General features: G+C 33.7%; 1 protein-coding gene across 2 annotated transcripts; it reads left to right on the top strand.

Moving 5' to 3' along the window:
• On the top strand, positions 1,494–15,793 carry LOC109352014. Of its 2 annotated transcripts, none has more exons than XM_019593774.1 (27): positions 1,494–1,747; positions 2,110–2,174; positions 2,283–2,458; positions 2,559–2,623; positions 3,000–3,327; positions 4,240–4,306; positions 4,429–4,582; positions 5,327–5,494; positions 5,633–5,743; positions 5,895–6,092; positions 6,571–6,672; positions 7,453–7,674; positions 9,780–9,854; positions 9,970–10,050; positions 10,606–10,788; positions 10,870–11,025; positions 11,459–11,551; positions 11,696–11,767; positions 12,422–12,539; positions 13,250–13,428; positions 13,696–13,777; positions 13,992–14,096; positions 14,180–14,286; positions 14,814–14,891; positions 14,965–15,060; positions 15,384–15,479; positions 15,599–15,793. In XM_019593774.1, the coding sequence occupies exons 2-27, from the start codon at positions 2,167–2,169 to the stop codon at positions 15,770–15,772; spliced, it is 3,294 nt and encodes a 1,097-aa protein (XP_019449319.1). In that variant the 5' UTR covers positions 1,494–1,747; positions 2,110–2,166; the 3' UTR covers positions 15,773–15,793. The 2 variants fall into 2 exon arrangements, with proteins under 2 accessions (XP_019449319.1, XP_019449318.1); XM_019593773.1 differs by having other exon boundaries at positions 13,696–13,801.

Raw genomic sequence — 16,063 nt, 5'->3', positions numbered from 1 at the left:
TAATGATCTACTTCACAAACAAAATTAGCTTGTAGCATGTAACAATAAACTTATAAATTGTAGCTCTGAAGGTAGGTAAAAAATTACAGATGAAGAGTTAGAGTTTGCTAATTAAACTAGAATTATTCAGTAAAATTATCGGTTATAGTAGTTGAAATTTGACAAAAGACTGTTTAATTATATATTTAGTAATTATATGTGTATAATTAAAAATTAAAGTTTTCAATAATGTATTATAATATTAATTTTCCGTAAGATATATGCAAGATTGTCTACTCCAATTTTGTAATATAAATTAGTCATATCCAAGATTAATGTTAATGTGGTGATGAATGATTAATAAATATTATATTATGGGTTATCAATGAAAATTGTTAAAAATATAAAGGGTAAAATTTACTAAAGAATTATTAGAATCACTTAGGATTTTTAGAAAGCTACTTTAAGTAACTTTCTGAAAATTAAATTTTCAATACTACAAGTTTTGAAAGTTACAAGTTTCCTTCCATTTTTGTTAATCAGAGGACTTGATAAAAAAACTAAAAGTAACCCGAAAAACTATAATCTCATGTTGTCAAACGGTGGAGAAAGTATAAGAATTTTTAATATTTTATTGGTCACTTTAGCCTTTCATATTTTTAAAATTACATGACATTAAAATACTTACTACTTTTTTATCTCCCTCTCATTTATGTTAACTTACATTAATCTAGCATAAACGTGAGTATTTTTTTTATAATAAAGGAGTAGACAAAATTATCATCAATTTGTAGACACGTATATAGAATATTATTAATTAATTTTGAAAAAATATGTTTAAATATTCAAATTTTATTTTAAATTATTTATATATTTAATTGTCTGAATTATAATTCTAAATTAACAAGAACTTAAATAAAAATAATAAATAAATGTTACATGGTACTTTTAATTCTCTACGAAATTTCAGGAACAAGTTATGGAAACAAATCTATCATTCAAAATCAAATGTTTTCAACATTTTATAGAATCTAATATCATAACATCCACGCTACAATTTTAGCCTAGAAACTTAATCGATAATTTCATGTGACAAATTAGCTTGAATTTAGATATACTTTTTTTATAGATCACAAAACTTAGAACATCATATATTAGTCCTTTACATATTTGTATTAAGTGTAAAATATATACAGTATAATTTATACATAGACATTATGTTATTAACTATTATCACAGCTTCCAAAGATTAAAAGATAAATGTAAATATTTAGGAAATGTAATTTTTACCAGAGTTTAAAATCTATGTACTGAGAGTGTCAAGTTATTTATACATATCATTCACCATTGATTTGTATTATCTTTGTTAGAGTCAATAATAATTAACAAACTAATGGTGAATGATTTACTGGTAGTGTAAAAAAACATTTACACCGTACGTATATACATATTAAATCATTTTTCCAATTCTTTTTGGGTTATTTCTTCTTCTGTGAAGTATGCTTAATTGCTGATAGTTAGAAACTCTTGTACAAACTAAGATAACAAAATGATCCTTAATTGCCGCACGCATTCCACCTTCTAATTCTCACCAATACATAACTTCAATTTATTTTTTGTTCTTTTTCTTTCCCATAATCCAAATTTTGAGACTTGTGCTATCTCCTTCGCCAATTTTTTTCTGTTCACAAGTTTCAAATTACAAGCTATCACAGTCTTAAGTCTTCACGACTCAACTGAACTAACCCAATTACATTCACCCCAAAAGGTTCAATTTTGCATTCAATTTGCATACCCCTTTGTCTTTTCCTTATTTGTCTTCCATTCTCTACATTTTTAAGATTCAAGTTTTAACAGTAATTCAGGATAACACTCTGTCTTGTTATTGGGGAATGAAATTCAAAATGGAATTTTTAATGGGTTATTGGGTATTGTTGGAAAGTTTCCTTTTTTCACTTGCTTTTTTGTTGAAATGCTTGAAAAATTTGAGTTGGGTCTAATTGATATCGTGTTCTGTTGACTGCAAAAAGGAGCTAAAATCAAATGTTATTTTTATTCAATGTAACCGGGCATGATTTCACTTTGCAGATGTTGGAATTTTTATATTGTTCATAATTTCTCCTGTTTTGGAAATAGCTCAATTGCTGAAGTTGGTTGCAGTTCAACATAGTTGTAGCTTAATTAGCCATGGAAGAGTAAGTGTCTCTTTATTCTTTCACTACTTATTAGATTTTTGGTAACTAAATTTCGATAGGTAGAGTTACCATGTGATCCTCACTTGAGGTGTTTACATGAATTTTCAGAGAGAATGCCTTAGAGCTTCTCCAGCGATTCAGAAGGGACCGGCGAGTCCTTCTTGATTTTATACTCACAGGAAGCTTAATCAAGAAGGTTGTCTTGCCACCTGGTGCAGTTACACTGGATGATGTGGATTTAGATCAAGTCAGTGTTGATTATGTTCTCAACTGTGCCAAAAGAAGTGAGTTCAATCTGGCCCGTTACCTTGTTTATCATCTTTTTATTTATTTACTTCTTATTCTGCCGATTTCTTTGTCTTAATTACATATCTTTTTATGTAGGTACAACGCTTGAGCTTTTAGAAGCAATTAGAGATTATCATGATCAAACTGTGTTTCCCCAAATGGTATGTTACGAACTTGGTATTTTTTATGTTTTGTCCCACTTTGTCAATTGTCTATTTATGTATGCATGTCTATATATGCACATTTAAGTAATTTTATAAATGATGCACTGATTTGTCGTATGCACATTCTGATGACAATTTTATGCTAACATTGTTCTTACTATGTTTAGAAGTCACCGTTGGATTTTATCTTCTCGAACATGTTATGACTGGAGTGGTCTACCCTTTTAATAAATAATGCATCTTCCAGATTCGTGCTAATAATTTCCAGTCATTCTTTCTAATGTCTATTCCCTTTCTCTCCACATCTTTGAGAGTTTTTTGCTCAATAGTTAGCGAGTACATGTTTAATTTCAAATGCTTCTGGCTTGAACAGAGTGGTACAGGTCCAGTTGGTGAATTTTATTTGGTCACTGATCCCGAGTCTTCAGGTTCACCTCCTAAAAGGGCACCACCATCTGTTCCTATTCTCACAGTGCCTCCTTCAGCTGTTTCCATTCCACCTCCTATTGCTGAACTGTCTCTAATTGTTTCAAATGTACTAAGATCAGAGTCTTTCAAACGTAATCAAGAAAAGGAGCTAACTGTGGATGACATTGAAGACTTTGACGATAATGGTGCTTCAGTCCTTGAAAGTTTCAGTGCTCGAAGGACTCTTAATGATGCTTCTGATCTTGCAGTAAACTTGCCTTCTTTTTCCACAGGTGATTGTTCTAGAACACTTATGTGTTGGATAAGTTCTCTGCATCCCTATAAATCATATGCAGTTTAAATTATCAGATGAATTGTTTTTTCACCTGAAATATCGAGATATATTAGAGAATAAGGAACCAAGAAGAATAATATTTTGCAGTAACTGCTGCAGTGACAGTTACACTGGCAGTTACTGTCAGTTTCTGACAGTTACCTAGTTCTAAGTAAGGTAACCTGTGCAGGTTACCTCCTTGTTGTTTTTCTCTTTTTAGTGATTGTAACCTGCTAAGCAGGTTACACCCTAGTTGCTTCTATTGTAAGCTTTCCAAACCTATATATTCAGAGAAGCTCAATCATTCTAATTTAACAATTTAGTATTCTACAAATTCAATAAAATCAGAACTCAGTTTGCTCTCAATTCTCTCTCTTTCTCTTAATCTAGTTTTTTGAGTTTTCACAAGATGTATATGTTAAGAGGAAGACTCGTGAATAAGACACTTCAATGACTCAACAATGTTAGAAATTGTTGCTAGGTAACCTGTTACATGACATTGTTTGTGGATTTCCTATGAAGAAACCTGTATAATTAAGGTTTGGGACATCTCTATGATTTCTGTTGTCCCTTTATGTGACGTCTTGGCATAAAGTACTTTTCTTGGCTTCTATGTGGTGACAGCCCATGGTTGTTTCACATGATATTTCTTTTATGGGTATATAGAGATTGGAGATCTCTTTTGGGATGGTGGTTTTGTTTCTTTTGTTTTGTAGCTCTAGTAGGATTTCATATCCTCCTTTGTACTTTTCCTCTTTCACATTTTCACTTAATGATTTCTTCTTTTATAGAAAATGAGTAAGATATGGTTAAATGTTTAAAATTAAGCTATGATGAAATTTCTTAATTTTTTGGGTGTTACTGTTTCTAGGTATCACAGATGATGATCTCCGTGAAACTGCATATGAGATCCTCTTGGCTTGTGCTGGAGCCATGGGGTATGTTTTCATAGTAATATGTTATGTTGTTTTGTTTCAGAGGATCTCTTTTCCTTGTGAAAGATTTATAAGTTGATTCTTTTCTATATGCGAAGTTATTCCATCTGTTTCTTTTATAGCAGGGGTCTGATTGTTTCACCGAAGGAAAAAAAGAGAGAGAAAAAGTCCAGCTTCATTAGGATGCTTGGACGCAGCAGAATTGGAAATGTTGTATCCCAGTCTCTGAGTGCCACTGGACTAGTTGGCCTTTTGGAAACCATGCGTGTTCAAATGGAGGTATATTAGGGCCCAGGTTCCAATTTTCCATTTACTCATAATTTGTCCTTCCACTGAATTTTTCCACCATTATTCTTATTCTCTAATGCTACTTTGTGTACTAATCTAATGTGCAAGGACCTTTGTTTTGTATATTGAATATCATATTTAGTAAAAAACATTAGAATACTTTGACTTCCCCTTCTCCGAGGGAGGTGGTGCCGAAGCTGGGTTGGCATTTACGACGAGGGACTCTGGAGGCTTGTCTATTTTTGTTACAGAATATTAACTGTCAAAGTTAAAATTCTTAGTCACAGTCCCATACTTGCCACATGCTTCTAAGAAATTATTACACATGTTCTAATATCAGAATAAATGTTAGAAATATCAAGAAAGTAATCGAAAATGATGAGGGTAGAAAGAAAGTAATATCTGAATAAATGTTAGATCTCAACTGCTTTATACAGTGATCTAGAATCATCTATAGGATCTTGAAGCCAAGCCTAGAAGAAAAGTTTAGAAGCTACCAAGTACCAACAGAGCATTAATCTAATAATTAAGTGCACTTGTAAGTAACTGAACAGCATAACATACTCTATGAAGCTTTGTTCAAATGATAGAGTTATTAGAGTGATAGCAACTTGATTTCCGCCCTTTGTCTTTGTTTATTTTTTTTTTATGTTTGTAAACTGTGTAAAATATAATATCTTAAACTTGTGTTTGCTTATGTGTGCTGCACCCATATTTATAAATGTATGAATGCAGATACCTGAGTCAACGTATATTAGGACAAGACAAGGGTTGCTAAATGCTCTTGTGGGAAAAGTAGTAAAAAGGATGGATACTCTATTGATTCCTTTGGAGTTGCTTTGCTGTGTTTCACGCACAGAATTTTCTGATAAGAAGGCTTTTATAAGGTGGCAAAAGAGACAGGTAGTGTAATCTGTAATAGAATCTTCTATGCACTCCATCTACTTTATGGACTTGTAATTTCATTGATGAAAATATGAGGCTGATGATATCTTATAATTTTTTTGTCTATGTTGAACATTTCCAAATTTGCTAGTACAGTTAAAAGTGCTGGAGGAAGGGCTTGTTCATCATCCTGCTATTGGATTTGGTGAATCTGGGCGCAAGACAAATGAGTTGAGGATTCTTTTGGCAAAAATTGGGGAGTCTGAGGTGTGATATTTTCCATTCAGATGCTTACCTTTCTAATTACAGCATTTTCTGTTTGCATTAAATCATAAGAATTGGCTTACCTTTCTATTTATGTCTGATTGGCTGTGTCTACCATGATTCTACTAACTGTGCTCGCTTTATTGATTTTTAGTTTCTCCCATCTTCAACTGGCGAACTTCAAAGGTCAGAATGCTTGAGGTCTCTGAGGGAGATTGCCATTCCACATGCTGAGAGGACCGCTCGGGGTGAAATATGTCATTGGGCAGATGGTTACCACTTTAATGTCAGACTATACGAGAAATTACTTCTAAGTGTATTTGACATGTCAGATGAGGGAAAGCTGACAGAGGTTGATGCTTCTTTCTTTCCAAGGCCATTATATCATTGCTAGCTATCCCCTCAAATTTTCAATAACTAGTGATGTAGCACGTGGTTTCTGAGTACATGGGCTGTTCAATTGATGTTTGTTATGATTTTGTTAACATGACTGGGAAAATAAAGGGAGTGTACTGTAGATTATGTATTTAGTTGCAGTGTACAACTTTGAATCAGAGATATATCTCTTTGTAGTTTTTTTTTTATGGAGGATGTCTTATCCTCCTATCTTGTAATTCTCTTCCTTAATGATTTTGTAAAAAGAAAAAAATAACAGATAATTGTAGTGAAACTTTGATATGTAACAAACTACCAAGTAAAATAGAAAGGATTTCTTATCCTCTTGTAATATTCTCCATTCCTTTCTAATAAAATTTATTTTCTTATAAAAAGTTGTGCCACTTTTGTAAACTTCTCTGAATGGTGTCATCTATGACTCACTTTATCTGCAGGAAGTGGGAGAAATTCTTGAACTTTTGAAGTCAACTTGGCGAGTTTTAGGGATCACGGAGACAATCCATTACACCTGCTATGCATGGGTTTTATTTTGTCAGGTATAGCCGTTGCACTTTCTTTTCTCAACTTTATTTAAAAGAGTCACTATTATAGTTGGACTGTTATCCTTTATTATTGTTGATTTCCTCAATCTGTTTCTAATTTGAATAAAACTGTAAGATACACTCATCACTCTCTCTTGTAGGACTAAGCCTGTTACCAGTCTGAGGCTATTTTTTTCTGTGTTTCCTTTTCATGCTTCACTCCCTTTATTTTTGTTGATTTCCTCAACCTGTTTCCACTGAAATCTTAGGAATTTGACCCGTATTACTTTAGACCCTTATCTAACTTTGTAGATAATACCTTTAGGCTCATTGAATGTGAACTCTTGTTCTCCGTGACCTTGGGAATAATGTGTGCCACAGCTTTAAAGTTGAACATGAAGAATTTGAACTCCATAATGTAAGAAGAAAAGGCAGTTTAAGATTTTAAATGGATATTTAAAATTAGCACAACCTATATTCCTGGGATGTTTTCCAATTCAATTTTTAGTATGCATGCCTTTAGTTGGCTTGATTTAGTTAAGAAAAAAACGTATTTTATTTGCTGATAATCAAGATTAAGGTCGCCTGGTAAAAGTTCTACCAATAGGGATACTGTGACATACCATTTAGCTTGATTTTCTTTCTTGTTTTGCTTTTTTTGTTCGTTTCCTTTTTTCTGTGTAATTTCTGTACTATTTGATTAGCTAGTATTTGTTCAGTGATGAGACAACTTTCTTTTTGTCACTATGAGTTAATGCATTATTTAATGTCAACTTATTTTATTGTGGGTTGCAGTATGTTATCACAAGCGAGCAAAGAATTTTGCTGCATGCAATTGAACAGTTAAAGAAAATACCACTGATGGAACATCGAGGCCAACAAGAGAGGTTGTACTTGAAAAGCCTGCGTTCTAAGGTTGAAGGTGAACGGGATATGTCTTTTCTACAGTCTTTCTTGACACCGATTCAGAGATGGACTGACAAGCAGCTTGGAGATTACCATCTGCACTTCAGTGAGGTTTGTTCCACTGTTTACATTATTTAGTACTTGCATATTTATATTTATTATTCACCTTGACGGAAGCTTAGGCTTCTGATACTTCTGTTGATTGGCTTTCCAATTGCTGCCTTCTTTCTAAGTTGTTCTTAGTCGTTGTCATCCTACTTTCGATGTCCATTGTTTTCGTTATTGTTTTATCGTCCTTGTACCCTCCCTCTTTAGCAGCTTGCTGCTGCTCGCCACTGTTTGCTTCTGTCACTTTTTTGAATGGAGATGAGAAATTATGAGTCATTGCCCACCTATATCTATTGACCCTCATCCGACTGGATTTGGTATTTTTTTAACTATAAAGGTAATTTTATTTTTCAAGTACTAACATAGCATTGAGAGGGACACTCTGTTTTGTTCTGCCTGGGTTTGGCTTCAGGTTGTTTGCTTCTTGTTGTTTGTTTGTGGTGCTCCTCGTGGTTCTGATATGCCCAGTTTGGGTAACTGGTTCAAGTTTTGATAAGATTTAGGTGGCAAGTGCCATATTCCATGGTGTTTTTGGCGCCGTTTGGAGGTCGGTGGATATATCCTCAGGTCTAGTGTTCCTTTTGATGCATGCCCACTAAGTGTTTGACATTTTTCTTCATGAAGTTGAATGTACATGAATTGTTGTATTATGGTGCACACAAAATATTTGGTGATTTTCTCGACCTACTTGCACACCACACATGCCAGTCTGGCTCCACAGTGTTGTAAGGTTCATGCAGTGAATTTGAAGATGCAGTGTGTTGCATCTATTGTGGGTTTTTTCTTGCTAGTTTGCAATTTTGTTAAACTTTCGATCTCCACCGTTATTATTGAGTATGTGGTCTTCATCTCCTTTACAAGCGTCATTGATGTATATGCTCCAACTTGATGGGGAATATTGTATATAGAGTTGTCATGGTGGTTCAGGTCTCGTGTGGTTAGGATCTATTATGGTCTAGACACGGTTAGCGCTTGTGTTATTGTGTTGCCTAAGGTTCTTCTTGATGCTCTTGGTTTTCCCTGGTTACTGGTTAAACAATGGTAATTTCTGGTTGGTGGTGCTATCTAATTCTTCTTGTTATTCTGTTTTTGTTCGTGGCAGTTAAGCTTGGAGATAAATTATGTTATGCATTGCCTTTTGCTCCTTAGACTACATTCCTTGTAGCTATCACTCCACCATCATCATTGCAAATTTCGTCAACATATACAACACTTTTCCAACCATTTTTGTGGAGCCCGTAAAACTATTTTGGTTATATTCCTTTTTCAAAGAGATTACTTGTAAAAAGTTCAAATTATATGAGTATAATTTATGAAAGTATGATGATGGAGGAGGAGTGTTAGAATGTATGAAAGTATTTCATAATATCGTAAATTATCTTATGGAGAATATCTACAAGATATTCAGATATAGAGAGAATATCATTACTATATCTTTGATTAGTTTAGAGTCTCCCAGAATATCTCTTAGGGTTGAGATAATTATATCTTATCTTTTATGATTTGTTTCCTGAAGTAATTAGGAGTTTAATATTAGTATAAATAGGGATTAGTGTTATGTCTTTTTGTAACACACCATCATTCACAATATTGTCAATACAGTGTAATGTTTTAAGCATTCTTTTTCCTTTTTCTATACCCAAACCCTCTAGTTTCAACAATAATTAAGCACTTTGATGCATTAATTGCAATTTAAGAAGTATACAAGTCATATCTAATATAATAGTTGATTGGAAACTATGCCTGCAATTGTGACAGTACTAAGCCACCATAATTTGTTGGATGTCTCTGTAAGAAGACTTGGAGCATTCTGGTTTGTTCAATCTATCAAGGATATTTACTTTACTGAAGAGGAATTAATTCTTGTTGTATCTGTTGCCAAAATATATAATTTCAGCATGTATTTAGATTTTTCAATTGATTTCTAGCTGTTGTAACTTCCCATTGCATGCTGTTTTTTGTTTTGTACTACTTTATTTTAACCAAGACTCTTGAAGCTCTTTCTCTGTTTTCTCATCAAATTTTGTTTTGATTAATGACCAATTATTTCTGATATAGTGTATTGCACCTTTGATTTTGTTTTGAAACACTTCCCATGTACAATGTAGAGTCCAACAAAAATGGAAAAGATTGTAGCAGTTGCAATGATTACCAGGAGGCTTCTGCTGGAAGAACCAGAAACTGTGTGTAATCTGTTTTGATGACATCTTTCACATTTGAATAGATCATTCTGTAAAAAATTACAGTAGGATTCTCAAAAGAAATTGTTGAAAATTTGTTTTACCATTTTTCCTGCAGATCAAGCATCCCTTTCCAGTTAGTGATCGTGATCAAATAGAGTTGTATATATCATTATCAACTAAGAGTGCAATTTCAAGGGTGAGTGTTTTTGTAGATGATGGTAAATTCTGATGATGCAGTTTATGTTGTGAAGATGTTTGAATATCTATAAGGAGTTCTTGCATGTTTCATTTCTGCATTGGAATCCTGACTTGTTGTTCAAATATTATCTTCCACTTAACTGATAATTGACAGACAAATCACAAATCTCCTGTTTATTGCTATTGGTAATATAGGCTTAAGTGCATTTTTTTATAGAATTTTTTTAAAACATTCTTTTTTTGATAATATATGCTTAAGTGTATATTTTTATATGATCAAGGAACTTTTTAAAACATTCCACCGGAGGTCTGCTTGAGCTTTAAATATATATCAGAGAAACATTGGAAGTTCATGGGCAAAGATGGGCTTAGAGTTGTTTGTGTGCTTTTCTTGATTCTGTCATGTATCATGTGTGTTTTAAATGTTCATGGGAAAATTTGCTTTATTTATTTTTGTTTGTTGTTTTTATTGTAAACTACAGGATTGAGGAAGACTTTGTTTGTGCTTTCCATTCTTTTGCCCATCTTTAAGGAATCTTTTTACTTTATGCAGACATTGCAAGTAGTTGAAAGATTAGATATGTCACATGAGCACCCTTTGGCATTGCTTGCAGAAGAACTCAAGAAGCTTCTAAAAAAAGATTTAGCAACTTTCATGCCTGTTTTATCGCAGAGGCATTCTCAAGCAGCTGTTGTGTCTGCATCATTAGTTCACAAACTCTATGGAAGCAGATTGGTGAGTGTGTATTGTATTTGTTTATTATTTCCTGATCAAATTGTGGAATTTAAAGACAATTTTATTTGATTGTATTTTCAGAAACCCTTTGTGGATGGTGCTGAACATCTGTCTGAGGATGTCATTTCTGTATTCCCGGCAGCTGAAAGTCTAGAACAGTTGGTAATGGCACTTATTACATCTGTATGCCAAGAAGAAAATGCTGAGATCATGTTCAATAAGTTGAACCTCTACCAGGTTAGGCAGTTAGATCACTTTTAGAGTACACAAAACTGATTTCCTTTTTCCTTGGTGCTGAAAACCGAACTCATCTCTCAACATAAAAGCTCCTCCAATTTTTTTTTTCTGTGCATAGCAGCAAACATAAAGTGTCAACAAATGGAATGTGATGAAAGAATTACTAAGTGATTTCCTACTTGTATACTTTATCTCATATATCTTGCTATGACTTGTATAGAAGGACCTTGTCTCTTATTTTAGATCACTCATGATTTAAAAGGTCAATTGCTGTTGCAGATGACAGTTGGTAGGCATAGCGTGGATTACATAATGACTAGTTGCTTTTTATTGTCATCTGGGTTGTTGATTATCTATACATATGTTTCAAATGGTTTTATATTATTTTATCATTGTTCTAAACTTATGTTCTTGTCTTCTTTTATTATTATAGATTGAGACAAAATCTGGAACGTTGGTGTTACGCTGGCTCAATTCGCAGCTTGGAAAAATTTTGAGTTGGGTAGAGCGGGCTATTCAACAAGAGGTAAATCCTATATCAGCAGGAGTTGTCAATTTATGTACATTTGTTCATCTCTTAGGTTAGGTCTATTCATCTTAACCTGCTACTGTTAAGTGCATTCACTTCACTGCACAAATGTTTTAATATTTGGTGAATATTCTTTCACAGCATTGGGACCCAATATCTCTTCAACAGAGGCATGCTGGTTCTATTGTGGAAGTTTACAGGATTGTGGAGGAGGTAAGAATGTGGTAGTCTTTCTGGGATTTGTTATATGGTTGTACAACAAAATAGTTTTTCATGATTGTAGTACTTTATTGCTTACATTGCTTAGGAGATGAAAGTGTATATATATCAACTGTATTTTAGATCCTTGTATGCTCTTCATGCTTTGGTGAATGTAAGTGGAGATATCAGCCAACTAGTATTTCAGGTTAATTTCAACTTTAATGCAGTGATAGCAGGTTCGACGAAAAACTGTAGCATATGAAATAGTTCTGTCTGCAATTGTTTTTGTTGCAGAGCCACTTTCTTATTGTTTTTTAGTGCTGTGGTCCAATTCTGGATTCAAAACCTAAATTAGTGTTACATCCAAAACCCATTTCTGAGTATTACACTATTGGTTGTGAAATTGTTTAAAATTAGCACATGGTAATTAGATTCAATTCCCTACATCTTTATAGAGATTCTAATAATTATTTTCCATTCTGTTCAATTGAATTTGGGTATCCACTCAAGTGATCATGCAGGTAGAAGAGAGCTTGCTTTGACCCCCCTCCCCCCAGACTCCACATCTTTGTTTTTGGATGTTTCCGTATTCTGACACTGACAATGAACTATTATGATCTGTTATATGCCACACTTTCAATTCATTTGCTATTTTATTTGGTGCAGACAGCTGATCAATTTTTTGCTCTTAAAGTTCCAATGGGATTTACAGAATTGAGTAGCTTGTTCCATGGCATTGACAATGTGCTTCAAGTGTATGCAAATAGTGTTGTCAATGATTTGGGTATTTAGATGCCACATCTTTTTTGTTAGCTGACAATTCTTATTATCAATGATTTCCACCATAAGGATTTGGTAGCTTTAAGTTTTTTGCTCTGCATTTTTATCTCCAGAACAAATGCCCTACAAGCAATGGAATCCAAATCCTCACAATAGCAAATTCATATGTTTGCCTTTAGTCTTCATAATTATAATTAAAATTAAATTTAACTAGTCTTATCAAGATTTAAAATTTATTATAATTATGTTGGTCATCTCATGATGAAGTAGCTTCTTAGCATGATAAGTTGATAACCATACAAGGCTTCTTAAAAGAGTCTGACAATATCTATTGTGCTTGGAAACTTCTGAAATAGAAAGTGAAGGTAAAAAGCTAGTTAACGAAAAAGATTTGTTGTCGTAAGATTTATTGCCATTTCAGCCTAATTTGGTGAAGCTTTTTTTCTTGGTGCATCCTAAAACTTGATGGTTATGTTGCTAATTACTTTTTTACTCCCAGTATCAGTGTATACTCTACATCCTTAACTATTTTCAATTACTTTAACTATGTTTTCCATAGGATATGGTGTGATTCTTATATCATTTAGTGCATGTTTTTCTGATGTTCCTGAGAATACTTCTTGATATATTAGGTTGTGATTCTCCATCAGAGTCATGCATATTATGCTTATGCTGTATTTGTATGAATGCTAAAGTTCCCTTTTAATTATGCAGCCAGGAAGGAGGATTTAATACCACCTGTACCTATTCTCACACGATACAGAAAGGAATCTGGAATAAAGGCTTTTGTTAAGAAGGAACTGTTTGACACTCGTATGCCTGATGAGACAACACCCAACGAGATTACTGTCCTAGCCACAACAACACTCTGTGTTCAATTAAATACATTATATGTGAGTGCAAGCAAAGCCAACTTGAATTGTACCTAGATTGTTTGCACTTATGTTGCTGTTGTTTGAGGGTATCTCTTATTATTTTTCAATTCAAGCTACCTTTTAGTCTCTTATTCTTATCATTATATATTTTGATTGGTACATTTCATTCTGGACTGACAGTTTTAGTTTTCTCTCTCTTACCTTTTATTAGTTTTTGTCAATTATGAAATATCTGTTAAAAAAATTATCAAGCATTGAGGTAAAAAGTTTTTCTGCCTTCTACAGTATGCAATTAGCCATCTAAATAAATTGGAAGATAGCATTTGGGATCGATGGACAAGTAAAAGGTCCCAGGAAAAACCCATAAGTATGTGGCTTTACTGTTATATCTGTATTACTTTTGTTATTCATACTAATACTGATTTTGAAGTCTTCTATTGTTGCCAACTTGCCATGTATAAAAGTAAATATGAATAGTTCTGTTGATGTTCCATTGGTTTCCTCTCTTTATATCTTGCTTTCTCAAAATTAAAATTTCTTAATTGATTACACAATTACACTTCTACAATCGTTGTCTATAGGGAAATCCATAGAGGAGAAGTCCGAAGGTTTTTCTCCAAAGGATACTTTCGATGGAAGTAGGAAAGCTATAAATGCTGCTATGGACCACATTTGTGAGTATACCGGTGAGAATCTGGAGCCTCGTCTATTTTCTTGCAAATCAAAATTTTCTTCTATTCATTGTATTGATGTATTTATCATTTTGCAGCAACTAAAATCATCTTCTGTGATCTGAGAGTGCCCTTTATCAACAACTTATATAGACCCACTGTATCCGGCTATAGGGTGGATGTACTTATGGAACCACTTGACATGGTAATGTTTATCTCGTCAGAAAGATGTCATTATTTATATTGTACTTGTTAGATGACTTTCAATTTGCAGATTCAATTTGTAAAAATTATATGTTTCCAAAAGTGAAATCACATTTTGCATTAATCACATTCAGATTTATTTATCAGATGGTATTCAGATTCAGAGTTAGGTTATAATATCATTAAATAGGGCTGGTTGTTTATTTTTTTCCCTGCTGTCAACTTAAATCATTAGTTAAACATGATGGAGTTTATTCTTTATGATAGTGTGATGAAAAAGAAATTGAAAATGTGTTTAGACTAATGGCCCATGAGTCTTAGGCTTATGACTATTGATTGTATCACTTTCTTAGTCAACCATTTGCACCTGTAGATATTAGGAGCTCCATTAGTTTGATGAAATTTTTGGTAATGTAACATCTATCCAACTCAAGTACCACTTATCATATCAATATGGTTCACTTGAAAGTCTATAACTTTCAACTCAATTTATCATGGTTTCTAATTTTCATTTTTCACTTATCGCAGGAACTTGGTCAACTTTGTGATATTGTTGTGGAGCCTCTCAGGGATCACATAGTGACGTGTCTTCTTCAGGCATCATTGGTTGGTACCTTAATCTTGTTTTTTGATAAATTCAGTAGCAGTGATGTGATTTTAACATTTTCCCTATTGCCAGGATGGTTTACTCCGTGTGATCTTAGAGGGAGGTTCATCGAGAGTTTTCCTTCCTGGTGACGCAAAACTATTAGAGGAAGATCTGGAGCTCCTAAAGGTATCTTATTAGTCATTTTAATGCTAAAAGGAAGCTATATCTGTAATCCGCAACATACCCATCAAATGTTGGGATTTTATTGGACCTTCACAAAAATAAGAATTTGAGTGGGTAATGGTTCAAGGCGTACGGTAGAGTTTGGCACAATAGTATGGTTGTTGCTTAATGACTATGAGGTCACAGGTTCAAATCCTAGGAACAACCTTTCTGCTTGCAAGGGTAAGGCTGCGCACATCTATCCTCTCAGACCCCACTAAGTGGGAGTCTCCCCAATACCTAAAACTTCCCTCCTTTTTAAGCTTCATTATGCATGCATATTGTAGGAATTCTTCATATCTGGAGGTGATGGGCTTCCTCGGGGAGTTGTCGAGAATCAAGTGGCACGTGTCCGGCATGTCATCATGTTGCACGGCTACGAGGTTAGTTATTCTGTTCTGACTCTTCTGAGTAATTTGTTACTACTAGAAACTATTTTCTTGCAACAATGAACAAAGCATTACTTAGAATGTACATTACAATAATTTGTATTATTTTACAGACAAGAGAGTTGATTGAAGACTTGAAATCTGTCATTGGCATGGAAATGCGAGGTGGGAAAAGCAGACTTGGTGCTGATTCCAGAACACTATTGAGAATATTATGCCATAGGGGTGACTCAGAAGCCTCTCAGTTTCTCAAGAAACAATTCAGAATTCCTAAGTCTCCTACTTAGTGTAATTTATATAACAAAGGGAAATAACCACCTTTCCCATTTTGGTCTGTGAATATTCTTTCATTTGGTGTATGATTAGGTGTTAGAACTAGTTTTTTAACCAACTTCTTCCATGTGAATAATGTAACAACTGAATCAATTAATTCTATGAGGAGAAATATTTAAAATTTTATTATCAAGGTTGTTGTCAAGCCCAGGATAAATGTCGTGGTTGGATCATGTCGAGGTTGGCCCCTGGTCGAGATTGTGGCCTATGTTTGGCTCTAGCTTAATGTTGGAATTGATTTTGAT

Source organism: Lupinus angustifolius, chromosome LG07 (assembly GCF_001865875.1).
Source record: "Lupinus angustifolius cultivar Tanjil chromosome LG07, LupAngTanjil_v1.0, whole genome shotgun sequence".
In the NCBI taxonomy this organism is placed as follows: domain Eukaryota; kingdom Viridiplantae; phylum Streptophyta; class Magnoliopsida; order Fabales; family Fabaceae; genus Lupinus; species Lupinus angustifolius.
The sequence above is the reverse complement of the archived record's forward strand: the minus strand, read 5'-3'. Positions and strand labels throughout refer to the sequence as shown.